General features: G+C 46.2%; 1 protein-coding gene across 1 annotated transcript; it reads right to left on the bottom strand.

The window, feature by feature from the left end:
* Positions 1 to 8,369: 8,369 nt before the first annotated feature.
* Positions 8,370 to 21,340, bottom strand: MFAP3 (microfibrillar associated protein 3). Its single transcript, XM_019506100.1, has 3 exons — positions 21,246 to 21,340; positions 13,428 to 13,894; positions 8,370 to 12,298 (listed from the first exon to the last, which is right to left on the bottom strand). Exons 2-3 carry the CDS (start codon positions 13,705 to 13,707, stop codon positions 11,553 to 11,555), a joined length of 1,026 nt encoding a protein of 341 aa, XP_019361645.1. The 5' UTR covers positions 13,708 to 13,894; positions 21,246 to 21,340; the 3' UTR covers positions 8,370 to 11,552.
* Positions 21,341 to 21,446: the final 106 nt, after the last annotated feature.

Below are 21,446 nucleotides of genomic sequence, written 5' to 3' on the forward strand. Positions count from 1 at the left end.
AAGAAAGACCTGCCAACACACATGCTCTTGCTTTCCCCTATGCCCTCAGCTTGGTGGAAATCAGCTGGAAGCCAGGATACTTGCTGCAAAAGGTGGGGCAGCCTGATGCTTCATCCCCCAAACCTGGAGCCAGGCTGCCTGGAACGAGCACGCTCCAGTGAGCTGAGGGCGAAGGGGGGCGTGCGGCGGGGATGCTGCCACCTGCCAAACCATTCGGCTTAATTGATCAAATATTTTTATGCATCGTTTCTTCCTTTAAGGCCACCGTAAGCTCTGTCTCCTCCAGCGGCACGGGGAAAAGAGCAGTGCTGGAAGCTGGCCAGACCAAGCCCCGCTACGTTCAGCCGGGGAAGGAATAGTGGCAGGAGCTGGAGGAAGCAATGTCGGGGCCTGGGGAGAGGGGACACAGGGGAAGAGCGAAAGCAGCCACTGATGGCTCGTGGGGGGCTCTGTTCCTACCTTCACCCGGGGCTGAGCAATGCAGCTCCCAGCTCGCTTGCAAAGGGGCTGTATCGTGCAGGGATATGCCTAGCCGTTTGCTGTGCGTGCACACGCGTGTCCGTGCACGATTGCACGTGGCAGGATGGAGCAGGCTTCACGCCTCGTGGCTGTGGGCATTGTTCCCTGTTCCTGAAGGGAGCAGGCGGTCATGTGCTCTGCTCCCCGGGCCACGCGAGTGGGGTTTGAATGGATGAAAGGAAGAAAACTGCAGTCAGTGCAAAGAGAAAGAAACGGTCATGAGGAAGCATCTTTCCCTGTGTTTGTGTTGTAGCAACTGCTAAATCCTTTGGACACCGCTGGAATATGGAGGAAAAAGGGCAGGAACCTGGCACGAATCCCTCTGGTTGTCTCTTCCTAAGGGACATGACCAAGCAGCCAGTTGCAACCGGGCCAGGACACGGCGGGACAGAGACAGGGTGGGGGTGACTTGGCTTTGCACACATCCTGGCTCCAGTGCAAGTGCAAGGGTTTAAAAAAGCCAGGCATGAGGTAGAGGAGTTCATTTCACGCTCCAGGGCTGCACGCCAGGCTGGGCTGCTCTCACCAGGGCCTTGCCTTGCAGGGTGTGCTGGAGGTAGAGGCCGCGGGGTGGGACGCGGTGCAGAGGAAGATGCCGATTCCCTTGACGGCATCTCTCCTATTAGCGTCTCTTTGCTGCCTTCGCAGCGGCGTGGAAGAAAGGGCGCTTGGGGGAGAGCTGGGAAAAGCGAGACAAGCCCCCGGGCAGAGCAGTAGGATGGGGAGAAAGTGGAGTTCGTGGTATCGAGACTGCCTGCCCTTTGATTTTGGCACAGTGGGAATTTACTTGAGCCTGTTTTTGGGACCGAGCTGGTCTCAGCCGAGACAGGGATCCTGGGAGAGGATGTCAGAGATCCAACAGAAGCAGAGCTGGAAGGGATCAGCCCCCTCCAAACCATCCTATGCCAATCCACTATCTAACTTAGTAAAACTACCAGGGACCTCAGGAGGTCACACCTCGTCCAGCCCCTTCCTCAAAGCAAAACCAGCCCCAAATAGGTCATCCCACCCAAGGCTTTGTCTACCCAGGTCTTAAAAACCTCCAAGGATGGAGAGTCCGCAATCTCTCTGGGCAGCCCGCATGCCCTCAGCTGGGTCAGCTTGTCTGTCTCTGTCTCGGCCCCTTCTGCAGTGAAAATAACCTCTTCTTGCCCTGGCTAATGAGATCCTCAGTCCCACTCCCCGGCAGGGCCTGGCTCTTGCTGCGCGATTACGTGGGGCCCACAAACCGAGGCCCTGGCCCCTGTGGGAATAGCAGGGGGAGCAGCGAGGCGTGTGTGGACACGAGGTACGCGGCACAAGCTAGAATTGCCCTGTGCTATAGCGTAGACGAGCCTCCGGCAAACACATCAGTTCCCTCGACCAGGGCAGGCAGGGGCGGGGAACGATCCCTTCCCCTCTGCCGGCGCCTCGAGGGCTGGCTCGCTGTGCCGGCATCTCCCTGCTCTGGAGACAGGCCTCTTACTGCCTCCCCGGGCTCTCCTCTTGCCCGGGCTTTCTGCAAACTGAAATCCTTCTCGCAAGCCCAGACCCTAGGACAGCCCCTCCCCGAGCCCGCGGGATTTGCCGCACCTCTGCGCACATTCCCTATGCAAAGAAAAACCTCGAATCCCTCCCCGAGGGGAAAGCAAGGCTCCCAGCCACCTGCCCAGAGAAACCCAGTCTCCTCTCTGCCCTCCCCAGCCTCAGACACAGCCCACAGCTTCCTTCTGCTGCCTTTTATAAGCCCCATCTGAGCCCTACTTGGGTCCAGGTCTCACTCCCTGTCTGGATCCAGGCTTGACAGGGAACATTTCAGATTTAGGCCTTGGTGCTACCAGGCTGAGAAGAGTGGCATGAACAGAGGAAGGTCAGATCCAAGCCTGGGCGACGGCTTTTGTTTGGATGCTTCTCATTGCAGCTGATTCCTTGCGCTGGTCCAGCTTTGTTTGCACAGGGAGCGTGGCCGGAGCTCGCGGACAGGCCCACAGAGACTGCGACCGACAGCCGCAGCTTCGGCTCCGTGCTTGGAAAGGCACTGCTAACTTTTCAGTGGTGATTCCCTTTGCATCTCTGCCATGATCAAAGCAAGAGCTGCCTCTAGCGCCAGCCGGGCAGAACGACAGGTCCAGAGCTGGAGACTTGCACGGGCTTGGAGGGACCTCAGCTGCCTGGTGCGACTCCTGCAGAAATATTAGGCAGTGCTGATGGCATCTTTGCCCCACCTGCCTCTGGAGACAGCTACCGGGACCATTATAGAGGCAAATGGACAGATACACCAGTTACCCTCCTATATACTTAGGAAGAGATGCTCCTTTTCTATCCCCGAGTTGTTGGCCCAGGTTGGCTCCAGGGGAGAAGCGGCTTTGTGGTTTTACTCGCTGCCTTGCCCATGCCAAGCACAGCTAATGGCATGAACTGCTGTGAACGACGGGGCTGCCAGGCTTCTGCATGTCCTTGGGGTTTGCATCCAGGGTAGCACTAATAGACTCGGGTCCAGTTACAGCCCGCTGTGTACTCAGCAGCCTTGGATGTGTCTGACCAGGCCAGCAGCAAACACCTGCTCTGCCCCGTCTTTCATAGGTCCAAGGGCATGTGGAGCGGAGGTGAGCCATCGCAGGCAGCAAGTCAGGCAAGCTCAGCAAAACACAGGCTGCTTTGCTCCGAGCTGCCCATCTCCTCTCCTGAGGTCACCCTCCCTGGTAGCGGGATGGAGGAAGGACTACCAAGCTGGGAGGCAAGCTCCTCTCTCCAAGGCTCGGGGCACAAACTAATCTGTGATGCCTCCTTGACTTGGAAGCCCGACAGCCCTTTGAATACAGGCTTCGCTGCAGATAAGGCAGCATTGTGTCCCTTTGTGCGGAGGACAGAGCAGCACTGAACCCAATGAAACGCTTGAAGTGATGTCTGTCACATGCCTGGTCTCCCCATCTGCTGAGGACAGGAGCAGGACGACCTAGGAGAGTCAGGCTGATCGGAAAGATCTTTCTCACTGCAAGGCTGGAACAGACTGACGGGGACTGCAAAATCTCCATGGCAGGAGGCATAAGGGCAGGTCAAATACCTAGCAGGGATGAGCAAGGCCCAGCTGATCCTGCCTGGGACAGGAGAAGGAAGAGGGTATGTTTGCATCACGGCAGCACCTATGCCAGCTGCCCCTTGCATGCTCCAACTACTGAATGCACTACTGGGGCAGCTCCTGGGTGCCCATGAGTCCTACGTGTGAGACGGTGGCTGGGGGGTGACCCCAGCGCAGCCTCTGGCTGGTGTTTAGGGCACACTGGGGGAGCGGGAGTAGGGTTTGCATTAAATGCCTCTCCTGGGGCACGTTGCTGCCACGGTCCAGACATGCCCTAGGTGCCCTCTCAAGCTGCCGTTCAGATTGGACTCGGGCTGAAATCCAGTGAGAATGTCTGGCTTCCTTCCTGCACGCTCCGCTTCCCTGGCTGGCGCGGCCTTCAGCCTGGTTTCCCTGGAAAGACAAGGTCACTTCCACACCACCTGCCTCTTTACCCACAGTAAAAACCTGCTTTATGCCAAGTAGAACAGACCCACTCCTCTTAAGCCCTACAAGTGCTCTAGCAATGACCATATTCCTTGGGACAAAGACATGCTTTTGAAGAAACCAAAGATTTCTTCTAAACCTGCTCTGCATCTTGAAATGGAGTCATAAAGAAAAAACAAGAAAATGCCCTTACATGTACCAGAAAGTCTGCATCCTTGTAAATGCATTTGTTTCTTTTTTTTTCCCTTTGAGTCAGCAAACGTGGGTGAGTCTTAAACTCCAGAGGGCCATATACTCAAAGTAATATAGTCATTAGATTTCAGATGGCAAAGGGGCATCCCTCAACAAGAGAAGCTAATTAGGTAGGAATAATGAATCGGGTCAGCCAGTCGATAAATCCAAACAGCAAAACCGTCCCTCGGGCCTGCATAGACATGGTCTCCACCTCTTCCCCAAATGCCTTTACGTTGCATTTCCAGCCTGCGTCGAAAGTTGTCCAATAATGGAAATGTGAAACTGCCTGGAGCTGAACCGACACCAGGCTGCAAAAGATTTCGTGTCAGAGCCGGCTCGCAGGAAAGGGGAAGGGTGGTTTGTGCAATTCCCCAGAGAAACCCCTCTTCTAATCGAAGATGACCAACTGCTCGTCATCCCTCTGTAGAGCTAAACTGGGAAAACCTGTCAGAAATAAAAAATAATGAATAAAAGTGACTGCTCCCCAGAGGAGATTTCACTTGGATACCTATCTTACCACCTGGATGCATATCTTGCTGGGATCCTTTGACCCCAGCTGACTTCCAGCCCCTTGGGCAGGGGGCTGGATCTGATGATCTTACAAGGTCCCTTCCAGCCCTAATGTCTACGAAATCTATGAGATAACTGCTCCCAACACCTTTCAAGAGGAAATGTTGGGCCCCTGATGGAAAAATACAGGAGGAAAAATGGAGTGGGTCTTTGCAGCAGAGTCCTTTCTAGGAGCCGTCTCCCAGCCCCGCTGTGAGGACTTCAAGATAAGGAGATGACATTTTTTATCAGGAATGAGGCCCTGCAAGATGCAGCAGGTGGATGTGCAATCTGCCTCTGGAAAGGGACAGAGACTGCTGCCTGCCTAGCTTTGCCCAGACCCAAGACGGCTCCCCCACGCGTGCAGATAGGAGCGGGTGGAACGGGCAGATCAGAAGCAGCAGCAGCAAAAGTGATTTGCAGTGCTTTACACATGCAACCTGTGCTTGGGAGACGGGCAAGGCAGAGGTGTAAACTCTCCAAAGCAGGATGGGGGAGGATGCAGAGTGACCTGGGTGCCCAAGGCCTCTCTACGAAGGGAAGGACTGTCCCCGTTAAGCACAAGACGCTGCCCTTGAGCACCACAGGGCTTCAGCGGGTTCCCCGAAAGCAGCTTTGCAGCGAAGCGACCAGTGAGGTGAGACGTGCGCTGTCCCTCTGTACCCAGGGGGGTAGATTTCAAGCAAGGTCAGCAGACAAATGCACGCTTAGCTTGCACGTGGAATGATTGCAATGGGGAAATTTCATGCACACATGGCCATTAGTGCACACGGTCATCCGCTTTAGCAAAGGTGCCATCAAAGCGGCTATTTGGGACCTGGCTGGTGTGGACGGTGGCAGCACTAGACAGCTAGTGGCAGATGCTTCATCTCAGGTGCCTGACACTAGTGGATGTTTTAAGTAGCAGGGGCCTATTTTGACTTTGCCTTGCGCTCCATTATGGACTAACTCCCCGACAGCTAGCTCTGGCTGCTTTTCAGACAACTTCCTTGGTCCAGAGTCCCTCAGCAGACCTGCAAATCAAGCCTGGTATGTGACTCTAACAAGTATCAAAAGGCCAGAAGGGTGAAAACCAATGTTAAACTTGGGGCTGAGACTCTCCCACTGGAGGCCACTGAAATGGTGGGGTGACAGCCAGGACCACTGTAAACAGATGGCATTATTTCATGTTATGTTCATGCTACTTAACAATGCAATACAGAACAGGGATAAGATCAGGATCCTGCCTACACAGAGGAAAAGCCATAGTTCTTGAAGCACAGAAATGCTGGATTCAACAGAAAATCCTATCCACCAAATCCCGAGTTGTGTTTTCTTTCATTTTGATTTCCTTATATTGCAAGCTCTTCAGGACATCCAGGCTGCTGTGTTCTCCGTGCATTGCCCAGGACTCGGCACCCCAACCTGTTGTTAGCATAGCACTTATAATTAAGCTGGCCACTCTGTACTTCAATGTGAAGGCAAATTGGCCTCCAAAAGGAGGCATTTGCATCTAATTCTTGCAGACACAGAGAAGGGCTGCTATACAGGCCAGACAGCGCACGGGAACAAATTATTCCAGCCCCTTCATGGGTTAATTGACATGTAGCAGCTTCTTCAGATACTGTATGGAGCCTCAAGGCAGATGGGTGGACATATGGATAATCTACACATATATCTATGGATGCAAATAGCCCACTGCAAGCACTCAGATACATGGTTGCAATGCAGGACACAAAGGGGAATTTGAATTGCGTAGAATAAATAAATGATAGCATCTTGGGATAAGTACAATCCTGCTCTAAAATATTTTGGTTCTATTTTAAGGAAAACCACTTGTTTTCATTAAGCTAATTAGTTGTTTGCACAGCACTTTGGAAACAGAAAAGGCTACCTACTTGCTTGCTATTATTTCAATCATTGTCAAACCAGCATGAGGGAAGTACGGGAAACTCTTAGTCTTAAAGCATGCTGAAATATAGATGACATTTTCTGCAGTTTTTTGACATTACAAATATCTGGCATAAGTGAAATGGAGAGATTTACTGCTTTGGAGCACAGTGAGGAAACTGTTCATCCAATATGCAAAGAGGTTGGCAGTATTTTCTGATGTGTGTGAGTGAGGTGTCAGTGAACAGCAGAAAATCAGGTGGCAGATACTCAGCTGGTGTGAATTGCCATAGCTTAATTGAAGTCAATAAAGCTATGGCAACCTGTGCTCACGCAGAATCTCCCCCTCCGTGTGTGACAGGCTTGACACTTTATTAACATGCCTCAAGTGATGTGTCACTGCTTTTTTTGGACACCCATCCTCAAACCTGAGCAGAAGATCCAGCTCGGAAGACAAGATGGTGGCAAGAGGGGTAATTAAAAAAAACCAAAAAAAACCCCTATTGTCTTTCACCGTGGAAATATCTGCAGTTTCCAATTCTTTATCGCTGCCTGGTTCAGCCAGTGAAAATAGAAATGGGTGTTACGTCTGTGCAAACTTCACTTCGAATCACGCTCTACACAGGTTAAATGAAAACGCGTTACAAAGCACATAGGTGGCTTGGACTAATTATCAGTAACGTTCAGCTCAGTATCTCCCCAAACACAGGGCTAGAAGCCAGGTATTGGTCAAACGCTGACCCTTGCTTGAATAACGTTGCTCTTCAAGCCTCAGTCAACCCGGGAGGGCAGGTGGAAGAAGAGTGAAGTTTTCATTTTGCTGTCCCACTTGCGCAGAAATTGGCACTGGGAAACGTTCCTCTTTTATTTGCCTTGCTGCAACTCCACTGCCACTGCTAGGGTTTCCCAGGGGTATTCACCTCCACAGATTGCACTTGGGGCTTCAATGCTTGGGGCTGGATTGTATAGCTCTGTGTTGTAGTGCCCTGTGGGGAGCACCTGGGATTTGTGCATGTGCAGACATTGTGCGACTGCTCTAGGACTGGGAGATTCAGATGACTTTCTCCGCTGTGCCTCTTAATGGCTTTGTTGGACAACAGCAAGGGAAGAATTTCTGCCCTTAAGGCCTTCCTCTGTCCGGAGGGGTGTGGAGAGACAGCAGGCCTTATGGATTTGACCAGTCCCTGCAACAGGCGAGCAAGGGAGCAGAAGACCCTATGTGCTTGCATGCCTACTCCTATAATACCTGGGCACGATCTGTCCCTGAAAGGTTTAACTATTCCCAGTACACGTTTCTGCTCTACTAATTAGGTGCTGCCTTTAATGCCATTTCAGTTGTACTGAACCATGAGTGGGTTTTTACAGAAAGAAAAGCCCGTCCTCCAAAATACAAATACGTTTGAATATTGACCAGAATCACTGTAATAGATATTTGAAGAAGAGGAGATCATAATTGGTGAAGCACTGAAACGAGGACCTTACTGAACCCAATTATTTTGCAGTTATTTGTTTCTGCAACTGGTACGAATTGTCACAGCTGGTTTTGGAAGAAGTTAAGAAATGAAAGGCCAAAGATATTATGGCATGAACTTCCTCTCAGATATAAGGACACGACAGCAACCTTTTTTTAACTGTGCTTAACAACTTTGCTGACATGAAATGAAGACAGCTTCTCACTACCCTTTAACGGATACAAGAGAACTTAAATAGCAAACTTTTTTGTAAATTTATTTTCAAAATCTACCAGTTCATTTTATGAAAGTATGAAATCTTGCACTGTTACACAAAATGGACACATCACGTTCTACAGAATACAAAGAACCACACAGTTATAATTTTAGGCACGACCTTGGCTAACAAGCAAGTTTTACACCATCTATAAAAGAAACAGAGGTTAGGACAAAACAACGCGACAGCTCTGTGATTGTCGAACACACGTTTAAGCCACAAAAAAAAGTATTTTATAAGACAAGAAACAAACACTGGCAATGGGAAAAAACTCTTTCTGAATAATTCGCAGATGTATTAACCAAATTCAGGCAGTTGTGTGCACTCCTAATTCATTTAGTGGAAATGGGTCAACCTCTTGGAAACCTCTGTGTTAAGGTGGAAATTACATGTGCCAACACATCATCACCCCCACTCCCACCACAGGGATCTGTTAAATATATTCAATATACTCTTAGACAATATATGATTAAATTTAACAGGAGCATAATAAAGCCCCATATTTCAGAAATACTTATTTATTGGAAATCCTGCAAAATAGGATTACCATGGCGCACTGGCCATATGAGTTAAGGAAATCCTGATTTCTACCATCAAGTACGTGACATTGTGTCTGCCTTCTGAGGACCTGTTACACTTGGCCAATCTCTTTTCTACATCCTTACCAGAGGACACACACGTGGACAGGCAGGTAGGTGCACCCCCGGTTTGGTTTTGTAAGAACTTCAGAGCTCTCTGAGCTAGAAGCAAGAACAGATTGAAGGAACTTGGGAGCTGTTCTCTCACTCCTCAGAGACAGCTCCGGTGTCATGGTGTTGCGTGCAAGCTGCTGCTTTTTTGATGAGATGCGTCAATCATGTCTTCATATTTGCTGGTTTGGAAGCATTTAGAAGGAGACTTCGTTTTATGGTACCATTTCCAAATTGCATGCATAATGTGAGGACAAAATGTCATGGATGATATCACCATATGTAATATGACAGTTTGGGAGAGGGATCTAGCCAGCTTCACTGAAAGACAGGCATGCATTCGTATGGGTGCTTGTACACACGAGGCAACACCAGATTATCAACCCCCTCGGTGAAACGTCTTTGAACTGATGCACGGTGATTCTTGTCCAAATTCAGCACATCGTTATCCAGTGGCAACGAATTCTACAGGACACCACTGAGGCCAGCAGCTTAAATGGATATACAAAGAGACTGGCCGTTTACCCGAAGAATATGCAAAGCTGTAAAAGTGACTATCGCAAAACATAAAAAAGAAATTAGAAAAAAACTCCAAAATCTTGGGCTCTGGGACATAACTTGATCTCTGGCTATGGGAATTATGAAGAAACTATTACTTAGGGCAGCTTATACTGTAAATGCTTGTTGTGAAATGTACTGGCCTGATTCAGCAAGGAAACTGCTATGTTTCTAATAAAAACAGTCCTCTCTGTAAAGATACTCTGTTAAAACCTATTGTCACTTGCGTTAAGCTTAAAAGTTTCCATGAAAATAATTCTAAAATGGAAATGGATACTTCAGCATCTCATTCCTGAATACTGTCTGATGAATGTGATTTATTCACACCATGTATTACCGGGATGTATTACCGCACAACACCCTGCCTTGCAAAATAGCACTACTTTGCTTGTTTGTCATCCACCTCCACTCCTGTAAATGTAACATTAAATCCTCTTAAGAATCCTGAACGTTCCCTCCAGAAACCACTAGTTCAAGTGATGGCTCAATAATAGGAAGCAAAAAGAGTTGTGGGAAATTAAATGTTGCTCCTGTTGCCAAGTTGTTAAAAATTATATGGCAATATGCTTCCAGGAGTTGTAAGAAATTAATTTGTGGAGTGCTTACAAGCCTTACATATACTACATCTCAGCTGGAGATAAAATGCTACTTAGTGATACAACTTGTAAATGCTAAAAGGGGGGAAAAAATCAGCACCAAAGAGTGAAAGTAGGGGTTGGGATCTTCCCTGTGTCCTGGTTCCTAAAGGCTAGATCAGCAGCACTGAGAAGACTCCTGGGACTAGAGAGGACCCAGCAGGCAGACAGGATGCCTGGTCTCTCAGAGTCCATGCCATTTTGGCATGAGAGGACCTAAAGGGCTGATGCATTGAAGATGGAGCTAGGCCCTTTCTGTCCTCCCAGTGCCACTGCGTTCTGCAAATCCTGCCCAAACTAAGAACCTGGCTCTCATTTCCCCCCTCCTCTTTTCTTACTCACATTGTTTCAAAACAACTGCCTGAGACATCTGATCTGGAGATTTTGTTTCAGGTTTAGTTCATTACATAACTAACCCTCGTCTCATCCCTTGCTAGCAAACATCCAATACACCATAATACTTTGGATTTTGTACAAGGAGTCAAGTCAATACAGTCAGAGGACAGACAATAAACAGCGGTGCTGTCTTACTGTCCCACTCCGTAAAATGGACCCAAAGGCGCTTCTGCACCCAGCACCAGGTTTAAAAGAGCAGTTATGTCAAAACCAACATTTCATCTTCCACACGCTACAACAGTTTGTGGAGGTTTTCAGCAGAATTGTGGAAAATGGGGGGCTAGGTTATTCCATAAACTGCTATGAAACGATGACTGTTAATTCAATCCAGCTGCTAAGTCTGTACTACGCCTTCTTCTAAGTACAGTACATTTTGCCACAATGAAGCGTGCTACATGAAACAGGTTTCCTGAAGCTCGCCTCAGTTTTGATGGACAGCACACATCAAGAGGCCACTCAAGAAGAGTGAGCTACTTGACTCAAGACAACGGTGTGGGCGCACTTGAATCAAGACATTCACATTTCTTTGCATGTATGAAAAGAGAGTTCACAAAGGAGAAGATCTTACTGCAGGCATGTTGCTTAGCTTGGTCAGTCCTTATCCAGTGACTGAGGCTACCAGAAAACCTTGCTCTCTGTCTGAAATATTTCCAGAGCAGTAGAAAACCAGTGCTAGGGTGCATTTCAAACAGCCTTGTGTAGACAGCCTTTAAAACAGTAAGAAACACTGGATAAGGAAAATACCAAGTGTTTTGGTAATAGTTTTGGCACCTCATAACCTGGGGAAAAACTCATTATTCCTTGTGCAGATTCTGGTCTCTCTTGTTTTCAGTTCTTTCTCTTGATGTCACGCAGAAATGAGGAAGCTTTCATCACCCAACAGAGCTGGATTCAACAGGCATCTTCCTCAGAAGGTGCAAAATGGCCACTATCATGGGAAGCAGTGTCAATGCTTTGCACTTCTGACTGCAAGTGAATCGACACCTGGACTGCTATTTCTTGGCCTTGTTCGCTCATGGAGCCGTCATCAGAATCCCCCGCCGGTGAATTACTGCGCTTGATCTCCAGGTCAACAGGGCAGATTGCATCTTGTGTATTAAGGGCTTGGGTCTGTTTGATTTCTTCTCCCACTTCGTCAGGCTCATCCACACGCACTGCCTCGAAGATCTCCTCCATGAATGCCCTGCAGTTCAGGATGAGTGGTGGAAGGGGCACACTCCTGGCCAGCTCTTCAATGTAGCGTGCAAATTCCATGGTCTTAAACTGGGTGACTTTGGCCAACTCTAGCGTTTTGGCTGACGTGATAATCGGGATGCGTTTGGCAATCTCAAAAGCCTTCTGAAGCTTCTCAGCCCCTTCAGTCCGGAAGAACTCATTGATGGCCTTCTCTGTCTTGCGGAGGTGGCTGCTCATCATACACAGGCGAGTTATGTTTAAAACGAGGGTGATAGCAAAGGCAACCAGGCATACAATCATGTAGTAGATGCTCATGTCCCCCGAGGTGAAGATAACCCTCAGAGTGACTGTGTAGTAAGTGGTGTCATTATGGTTGGTGGCTGCACACGTGTACCGCCCACGGTCATCAAAGGTCACTCGCGTGAAGTTAAGGACATTATCGGTGATCAACCAACGCCCACCTACAGATAGGAAAGAAACAAAAGAAAGCAATGAAATGATCATTCAGAAAAATGCAACCAGCACGTCTTACTTTATCTGGATACACGTTGGAACACAGAGCACAGTCCAAAGATCCCCCAACGACTGTTCCTGTGGTGGAGATTTCATTTGATTGCTTGCTTATCTGGAAAGCCACAAGTCTACCTCCTTCTCTCCCCCAAGATGAAAATGAACGTCCCAATCTGTGTTGTGGTGCATTATGCTGTGCTGATGTGCCTATAAATTACAAATTCTTTGCAAAACGGTCGCTAATATTGGTTTAGCACATTCTCCCTGCCGTGCAGCGCTCTGTTTAATTGCTGTCCTCTATCATTATAAAGTCTAATTTTCCATATGAGTTAACTGAGACAAAAGTCAAGTGACCCATGGGAAAAGGTCAGGCAGCCGGTAAGAGACTCAGCTGGCCTCAGACCCGGGAGTCTCTCTGTTCCCACTTCTTTGCTTTAATGGAGCCTTCTTTATCGAGTTACCAAGCTCTTTTAAAAAGAAAACAACAAAAGGCGGGTTTCACAGGCTGTTTCTTGCCTGTTTGTAATTTAGGAAGAAAACAGATTTGTTTTTGTAACTGATTCCCCTCATTACTCTGCTTTCAATTCATTCCCAGATGGCTTCTATAGATTATGTTGGCTGCACATAAGCTATGAATCCCCCCCAAATTAATATGTACTGCTCAAAGACAATACTGTCGAGTAGCTCCGAGTTGTAAGTTCACCTAATTTCATGCCTGTTGCTGCCTAATGAAGGATGCTCCCCAGATTCAAAACAAGTCAGGAAATATTGTCCCATGCTTAAACCTGGCTCTCCCAGGCCAAATGTCCTGCTTCACTACATCTGCCCTTCCTCTGAGGCACCCAACTCTGCTTCGTTTACTGAAGAGGGAAGTTAATTGTCTAATTTGGGTTTGTGACTTTAACACATGGAGCTGGGTGCTGCTGCTGTGCACTTGATCCGGGACCCTGCCTCCCTGGGCTGCAATGCCCGATCTGTGAAATGTGGCTAACACCTCCCAGAGAGCATCAAACAGCTGAGATCCAGATAATGTGCGAGCCTGAAAGCCGTTTCAGTACAGGAGGGAAGAGGAGAGCTTACCTTCATCATTTTGCTTGAGAAGATGTCCTTTAGAATTGTACCAAAGAATAAATTCATACTGGCTGATGTTGAGATTACATTCAATTAATGCACTGGTCCCCTCCTTTGCTATGATATCATGATGTGCCGGAGAATTTCCCAAAGCTTGCAAGACCGGATGAAGTGACACATTGAGAGACTCAGGTACAGTCGTCCCGTTAAAAGTTACATTTTTCAGTGCAAATCCAGCAGGCAGACCAATGCTAGTAATTAAAACTAACAGGTAACAACTGAGCTTCATGGAAGACTAGAGCCAATTTTTTTCTTTTTCATATAATTTGGAGCGGGAAGCAGAAAGTATAATATCAAGCTGTCTGCATTAAGCCGAAACTGAGAGCAGGATTTGCAACGTTCACTGACAGAGAACCTCTTGGATCCAAGTGTGCTGGCAGTACCGTCAACATTAACGGTGGAAAAGGGAAATCCAGCTGAAACAAGAATTAGGTTTGTTAATATCAAGCTTACATGATTTTCAAATCTCATTTCCAGTAAATAGGATTTCCGACTAAACTAATTTCATCCGTCTGCTACGACGTTTGGAGTCAGAGCTGGGCTTGCTCACACCAGAGAAACGAGGGTAAGACAGTATTAGCATGATCGGGGTTTCAAGTTACTTCAGAGGTACACTTTCTCCCCCATTCAAAATAACACATCTCAGGAACAACTGCAAGGAAAATGCCAAGGCTCGGCATGTCAGACATGCACAATTATCAGTGTGGTCAGAATGTGGTTGGTGCATATAGCAGACTAAGTAAAACTGTCTTCACAGAAGAGGGAAAAGGAAAGATCAAATCATATTTTTCAATTAAAAAAGATACACCTCAAAGAGCTTTTATGTTCCAATTTCCGAAAGGTATCAGCACTTAGCCCCTTCTTCTGCATCTAGAGGTAACTGCAGTGTATTTTGTAGAACTGTTAACATTCATCCAGGAGTGAATCCTGGATTTTGAGGATGGGGATACAGGGTACAAGGGGGGTGGCACTGGCATGGGGTGGGGGCAGGGAGAGAGGTGGTAGACCGGCAGCATCCACCCCTGCTTGCATCTACTTGATTTGCTGTGGATAATATTGTACTTTGTGCCACTATTACTCAGCAGTTGCATCTTGTTTTTCATTTTCCAAAGTGCTTGAAAAACATGAAGTACCAAACTGTGCCCTAGTGTTATCAATGGGTGCTTTGCCTAGGGATAACACCCACACATTTTAAAATCAAGGCTCTTTTATGGCATTAGGATAGACCACACATTTTGATGTTTCTTGTCTGCAAGGAATCTTTTTTCAATTGAGTATCAAAACACACTGGTTTTCACAACCCAAGGTGAGACTGATGATTTGTACGTAATCTTCTTGAAGCTTGACTTGAGAAATGTTCTGCCCTGTTTAGTGTTCCTAGACTCATGGTTTCTTCCAGACTGTTTGACAGCAATGAAAAAAACATTTACAAAACCCTTCCCCATCAAATTAAAATACCTGTTTTCTTAACGAATATCCTACATAACCTGTTGAGTATCTGGCATCAAACTTTACGATCTGTTCTTCTACCAAAAATGAATGCTAATAGGTTTGTATTTCACAACTAGAGCAGCACAAAGGAAGGGGTGATTCATTCCTTCCCTTTTTTTTGTATGGAACGCAGCTTGCATGAGATGTTTTTCTCTTCGGCTTTGCATTACTAGGTAACGGTGCACCTTGGGTTGCACTGTAATTGAACTATTTTTACTACAGGATTTTTACTATAATTATAATTGGTTTAAAATTCTCCCTGCAGGATACATGAATTAAGCATGTTTGGGAAAAAGGAAATTAACTTACAATACACAGTACAGACTAGGAATTATTTTATTAAAGGCGGTTTGGCTCTACAACAATCGGGATCTCTAATTTCTGTCCATTAAGCAACCATGCTGATTCTTTGTTATGATCAGCTAATGGCGCTGAGTCAGTCTTCCCTCCCCATGCTTTCTTCTGCCTGCTTCACTTCTGTTTTTTCCATTTAGGATGAGGTCAGCAGCTATGGAAGAACTCAATTAGCACCACATGGCCAAGGAGAAGTTGCTTCCCATGGGACAGAAGACAAGGAAAAGGGCTTCCGAGTTGACTGCACTCCACAAAGGATATCACTGGAAAAGCAGTTCTGCAAAAAAAAAGCAGTGGTAGCGAGCTCCCCTTCTGCTGCAGCACACGGCCTCAGCCACAGCGACTGCAGAAGTCAAAACCAGCAAGTATTTTCAACCCACCGTTGGCCAGGCAGTGGCCCTTTGCTGATGAACCATCTCCACCTTTGTGTGTGAGGCTGATTTTGGTTCAATTAACTCCTTCCACTTGAAGTCCTAAAATCCCAATGGAAATAAGCCAGGCTACTTACATGGTGCAGAGGCGTATTTGCCATTTGTCTTGTCTGCATCTACCAGGCCATATAATAATTTGGGTCCATCTTCCGCGCCTCCCCTTTCATATGTGCCTGCTTTCTTGCTCCCTTTCTGGGCTTTTTCTCATCTCCTTGACCCATGGCGGAATATCTCTCTGAACCTGTTTGCCGGGAGTCACTTCATCCAGCTTTTCTTCTTCCTCCGAAATTACTCCCCTTACAACTTTAGTTCCCTCACTGTTGTCCTACTTCCACTGCTTATGTGCCTTATTAATGCCTTTGAAACACCTTATAATGTATAGCCCCTTTAGCTTTTATGATAAAATAAACATTAGCTCTTCCATTAAAAAACTTGCTCTTTAGTGGTTGATAAGCCTTCCGAGAAAACACATTTGGGACTGAAACTTGCTATATCTCAGTTTACCAGTAAATTAATATAAAAACATTTGGCTTTTTAAAGCTGCATATAAATAGATTACATATTAATAAATCATGTTAGGATTTCACAAGTGTGAGATTCATTTCTTGTTCTCACATAACCGGTAAACGACTTTCATTTTAAAAATTATTAGTCTATAATATGATCTAATCACTGTTAAAGAAATGAAAATTTAAACATGCATAAGACCATTTCAATACTGCTTCTTTCTGTGGAGACGTAATGTTCTCGTTGCTTGAACAAATATGACTGTTTGATAATTCAGACGAAAGTGAAGCAATAGGGAACATTTTTGGTAAATTTAAGCAAAATTCAATCACGTGGTTTTCAACGGGACAATTTCTTTCTTTTATTTTTCCAGGATGTTAAGGTTGGTTCTCTGCAGCAGAGCAATTAAAAAATGAATTAGGATTTATGACTTTATCTGCCTTGCTCACAAGCTGGGGGCTGGGGTGACACAGGCACGGGTGCTAAGGTACACGGCTGACAGCCCAAGAAGTCACAAGTTTGAGACCACGGCAGAAGCACTCATGGCGTGGCCTGTCAGATTCTAATTAAATCTGCAAATTCTGCTAAATACCTTGTCACAAGGACACAGAAAAGGAAGGAAGTTCATATAATTAATCTAAATGGTTTCAAAACTTGCAATTTAAATGCAATATGCACAGAAATAAAGAATGGGAAAGAGTGAATACAATCAAGGGAAGCAACTTTCTGGCAGGTGTATCACAAATTAGCTTTGTACCCTCTCCAAGTAGCACTCTGCCCCTGCCCAGTATGGTGCTGCCTATCCCCTCCATGATCTGCCATGGCCTGACCACCTCTGGCCTAGATTGGTTTGAAAAAGCCTCGTCCAATACTCTTGTTTCAGTGGAATGTAATTTATATGACCAGGAAATCACACGTTTCAATTTTATAGGCTGGTTTCTGAGCTGCTATTCCTAAATGTAGTTCCAAAACCAAGCTCATTCTTGGCCATGAAAGTGCAGACTACAATCTGTTGAGCGATTATTCTGGGTTTTGCTGTTCTATGTAACTTTAACTAATACCAGGTTTACTATAGCCAGCAGATATGCACATTAATAGAATTATAGAAAATGAACGTGGGAAGGGACCTCAGGAGGTCACATCTAGTCCAGCCCCCTTCTCAAAGCAGGACCAGCCCCAACTACATCATCCCAGACAAGGATTTGTTGAGCCGGGTCTTAAAAACCTCCAAGGATGGAGAGTCCACCACCTCTCTGGGTAACTTGTTTCAGTGCTTTATAACCCTCCTAGTATTTTTGCTAAAATCCAACCTAAACTTCCCTTGCGGCAACTTGAGACTGTTGCTTCTTTTTCTGCACCTCCCCACTTCTCCTTTAGGGAAGGTCCATACATGTCTTTGGAAATTTAAAGCCTTGAAATTTAGGCATCTTGTTCTTTTTGCATCTTTAAGAACCACAACTGAAGTGAAGTTGGGGACTTGCTGTGCCTGGAAGAGCCTAAGATCATCAACTTATTGTGACATTTACTTACTTTTTATAATATATATAATACATGCATATTACAGATCTGGGAGATGACATCATTGCAGAATGTACTCAAGTGACCCAAGCTCCAATTACCCCGTCTCAAGTTAGCTAAAACTGAGTGAAAACAGCGACACTGAAAGTACTGCTTGAGCTGCCCGGAGGGGTTGTGTTAGTCGCTGTTGAGCTGTACCAACTCCAACTTTCCAGCTAGGTCCAGTCCCAGAGCAGCCGAAAGAACCAGTATCATCCAGGGTTTTTCTGCGCCATCAGGACTTGAATTAATAGCACTGCTGGGATTATAACTCAAGTTAACTAGGAAGTGAAGACAAGCTCTTATTCTCATTATTGAATCAGACACAAAAGAATAGTTTGCAATGCCTCAATATAAAAATCACACTAATAGTGTTTTAGAGTTAGTGGAGATAATTCCAATATCTCCTGTGGTTTCCCTGTGCCACTCTTTCCATTTTCAATTATTATATTTAAGTTATTAGATTTTCAAGTTTCCTTGACTCTCTTCCTGAAACCGCATTAGAAACCTCAGTCAATTATTTTAACACATCAAATACCCAGAACCATTTTCCCTCATAAGAGTGAGATAATTATCTTCAATAATTGCATATGCTCTCCACTATGTTTGTACCGAGTTTGCATAATGTATAAAACATTGGTGGTGATGGGTCATTGAATTTTACTATTAAACTCTTCAAGGTCTGATTTATTATAAATTGTTTGTCACATTTCCCTTTTGGAAAAGCCATTATTGTTAAGCAGACAATGATCTTTCATTGTCAAGTGCTAGAAAAGATAATGATTTGCTAAATCCATATTACCCAACCATCACATTTATGCAAAACAGCTGCTGAAGCAGATAACAAATCCAAAAAAGGATAAAACATGGAAAGTGCAAACATCACATATTTTTCAAAAACATTAAACCTAAGTAAGAGAAATTGTCCAGAATACTAACAGATTATACTTCACGACTGACCCTGAAGTTGAGCTCATATTTAACCTTCATTGAACTAGTATCTGTAATGACAAATAGCTGCAAAGGGATAAAAACCCATGAAGCATATGTGTTTGAGTCATGTTTGGCTCTTATCCTACACAGCTTAGATGCATTTAACTTTAAACACTATGATTAGTCTCAGGGAGAACAACTCAAGAGTATTTAAAATGATGTGTATGCAAAAACCATTGCAAATTTGGGGCTGGTGGGGCAGCAAGTTTTATGGGCCTGTGTTCACTGGAAGCATCATTTTATATACTGAGATAAAACAGAACCAAAAAGCTGTAGACAGCCTTTGAATTGCTGACTCTGACAAACAGCCTAGAAGATGTATTTTGGTGTGATCAAGAGGCAATCCAATTCCATAACAACAAGCAGTGGGACCATCATACTGTAACCCTGGATTTTCTGACCTTTAAGAACAGACCACAATCATCTACACTTTAAGCAAAATTTATTTTCCCTTCATGTAACCCATAATCCTATTTGGCCATTACTAGAAAATTATCTATTCCTGTACAAGTGGCCCTTGAGTTCAATTGGGATTTGTTAGAATACGTCTGTAACAAACAAAGCTTCTTTAATGTTTAGCATACGCCACTTGTTATTATACAACAAATAAACACAGCACATGATTTTCAAAGGAGACCGCATGTAAACCAAAATCCGATCTCTCCCAAGCACCTACAGGTGCTAAATTCTGCAAGCAGTGCTATCGAAATCAACAGGACTAGTCCTGTAAGTGAAGAGAAGCATGTGCCTAAAATGTTCAAAGTATCAGGCCTGCAGACTTGACTGGGAGATCCACTGACTTTGAACCCCGAGTCCTAAAGGCCTATATAAATACAGACCTAATATTAAGCATGTGTGTAAGGTTTCCCAAACAGGGACTTTTCTGAGGGCCAGTGGACACTGTCTGGTGCACTCTGCTTGGTGTCCCCCCTTCACTCCCGTCCCTGTTTTATCCTTTATTTGTCCCACAAATTCAGCCTCTGCATACCCAATACCCAGGGGGGGTAACTGTTGTTTTGTGGCTGTAAGGCCCATATTCCTCTTATGCATCAAACAGACCTGAATAGGGCTGAATGAGGAATGAAAGTCAAGCCACATGGGCAGATGCCTGCACCCATGCGGAGCCCTTCTCTTTACAATGGGGCTTATTAGGATGACCAGGATTTTGTCCCATAAATGAATTGTGGAACCAAGCGTCAGGATTTCACCATTAGGGGTTTCCCCCTGTGGGAAATGTTATTGAGGGGGTTTTCCTCTTGTTCATCTCCTGTCCCAGCTCCCATGCCAGGGGAGCAAAATGCCACGATCCAAAGTAAGGTTTGGCAGTGCTTGTTTTTTTTTCCAACCTTACCAGAGATGCACGCAAACCTCTTCCCTACGGCTATGAACGCCCTTGTGCTGCGGCATGGTGTTGCAACCATGGCACGGCCATGCGGGAGGAACAAAGACTCGTGGCAGAGCACCCCTGGGCCACAGCATCACGACGCCGACCCCGTGAACCCTGGGGCCATTGGCTGTTGCATCTAGTCCGACCCCTGCCAGAGCCAGGGTCATCCCAGACCAAACCACCCTCCATTCCGCAAGCAGCTCATCACCAGGGGTCCTGGTTTCTCCCGATTTAAAAAAATTCCCAACTTTCGGTTAAAAAACCCCCGACCCAAATCCCTTTTTTCCCGTGATTTAAATGAAACAACACTAATGCACAGACGGAGAGAGAGAGAGGTATAGTGGCGTTTCATTTTAATCATGGAAAAATGTGGATTTGGGGTTAAAATGAAACACTGCTATCTATCTATATCTCTGTGTTAGTGGTGTATTTCACTTAAATTGCAGAAAAATGGCAATTTGGGGTTAAAATGAAACACCTCTATATCCATATATCTAGCTATCTATATAGATATATCTATGGATATGCATGTGTTAGTGGTGCTTCACTTAAATCATGGCAAAACGTGGATTTGGGGTTAAAATGAAACACTGCTATCTACCTATCTCTATATATCTCTGTGTTAGTGGTGTTTCACTTAAATTGCAGAAAAAAGGTGATTTGGGGTTAAAATGAAACACCTCTATATCCATATCCCCAGCTATCTATATAGATATATCTATAAATAAGCGTGTTAGTGGCGTTTCACTTAAATCTTGCTGCTGTTTCATTTAAATCACGGGAAAAAATGTGGATTTAGGGTTGTTTTTTAACCGAAAAGCGGGTTTGCTTTTTTTTTTAACTGGACTCCTGGGTCATCCCAAAACCGCCCTCGCCCTCCCCCCGCACAGGAAGCTGTGACTGGGGGCGACGTCACGCGCTGACATCACACCCAGCCCCCGCGCGCTCACGTCGCGCGCGGACAGCAGGGTCGACACCGCCCGAGGGAGCAAGAGAGATCTGGGGACAGACGGTGGGAATTGGGGTGTGGAAGGGAAGGGAACAGACCTTATCCGGCCGCCACCGCCCGCCCTCCTGCCTCTGCCGCCCGGAAACGCCGATACTTCCGGGTGCGCGAGCACTTCCGGGGCAGGGGGCGGGCCCGTCTGCGCCGCCGTCTCGGTGGTGCGGGGCCTCCGGGGGGGCGGCGGAGACGTGGCGGGGCCGGCGCAGTGGTGAGGATGCGGGAGGGCTTGGGGGGTAGCAAAG

This window comes from Gavialis gangeticus, unplaced genomic scaffold (genome assembly GCF_001723915.1).
Source record: "Gavialis gangeticus isolate Ggan-Ray unplaced genomic scaffold, GavGan_comp1, whole genome shotgun sequence".
NCBI lineage: Eukaryota > Metazoa > Chordata > Crocodylia > Gavialidae > Gavialis > Gavialis gangeticus.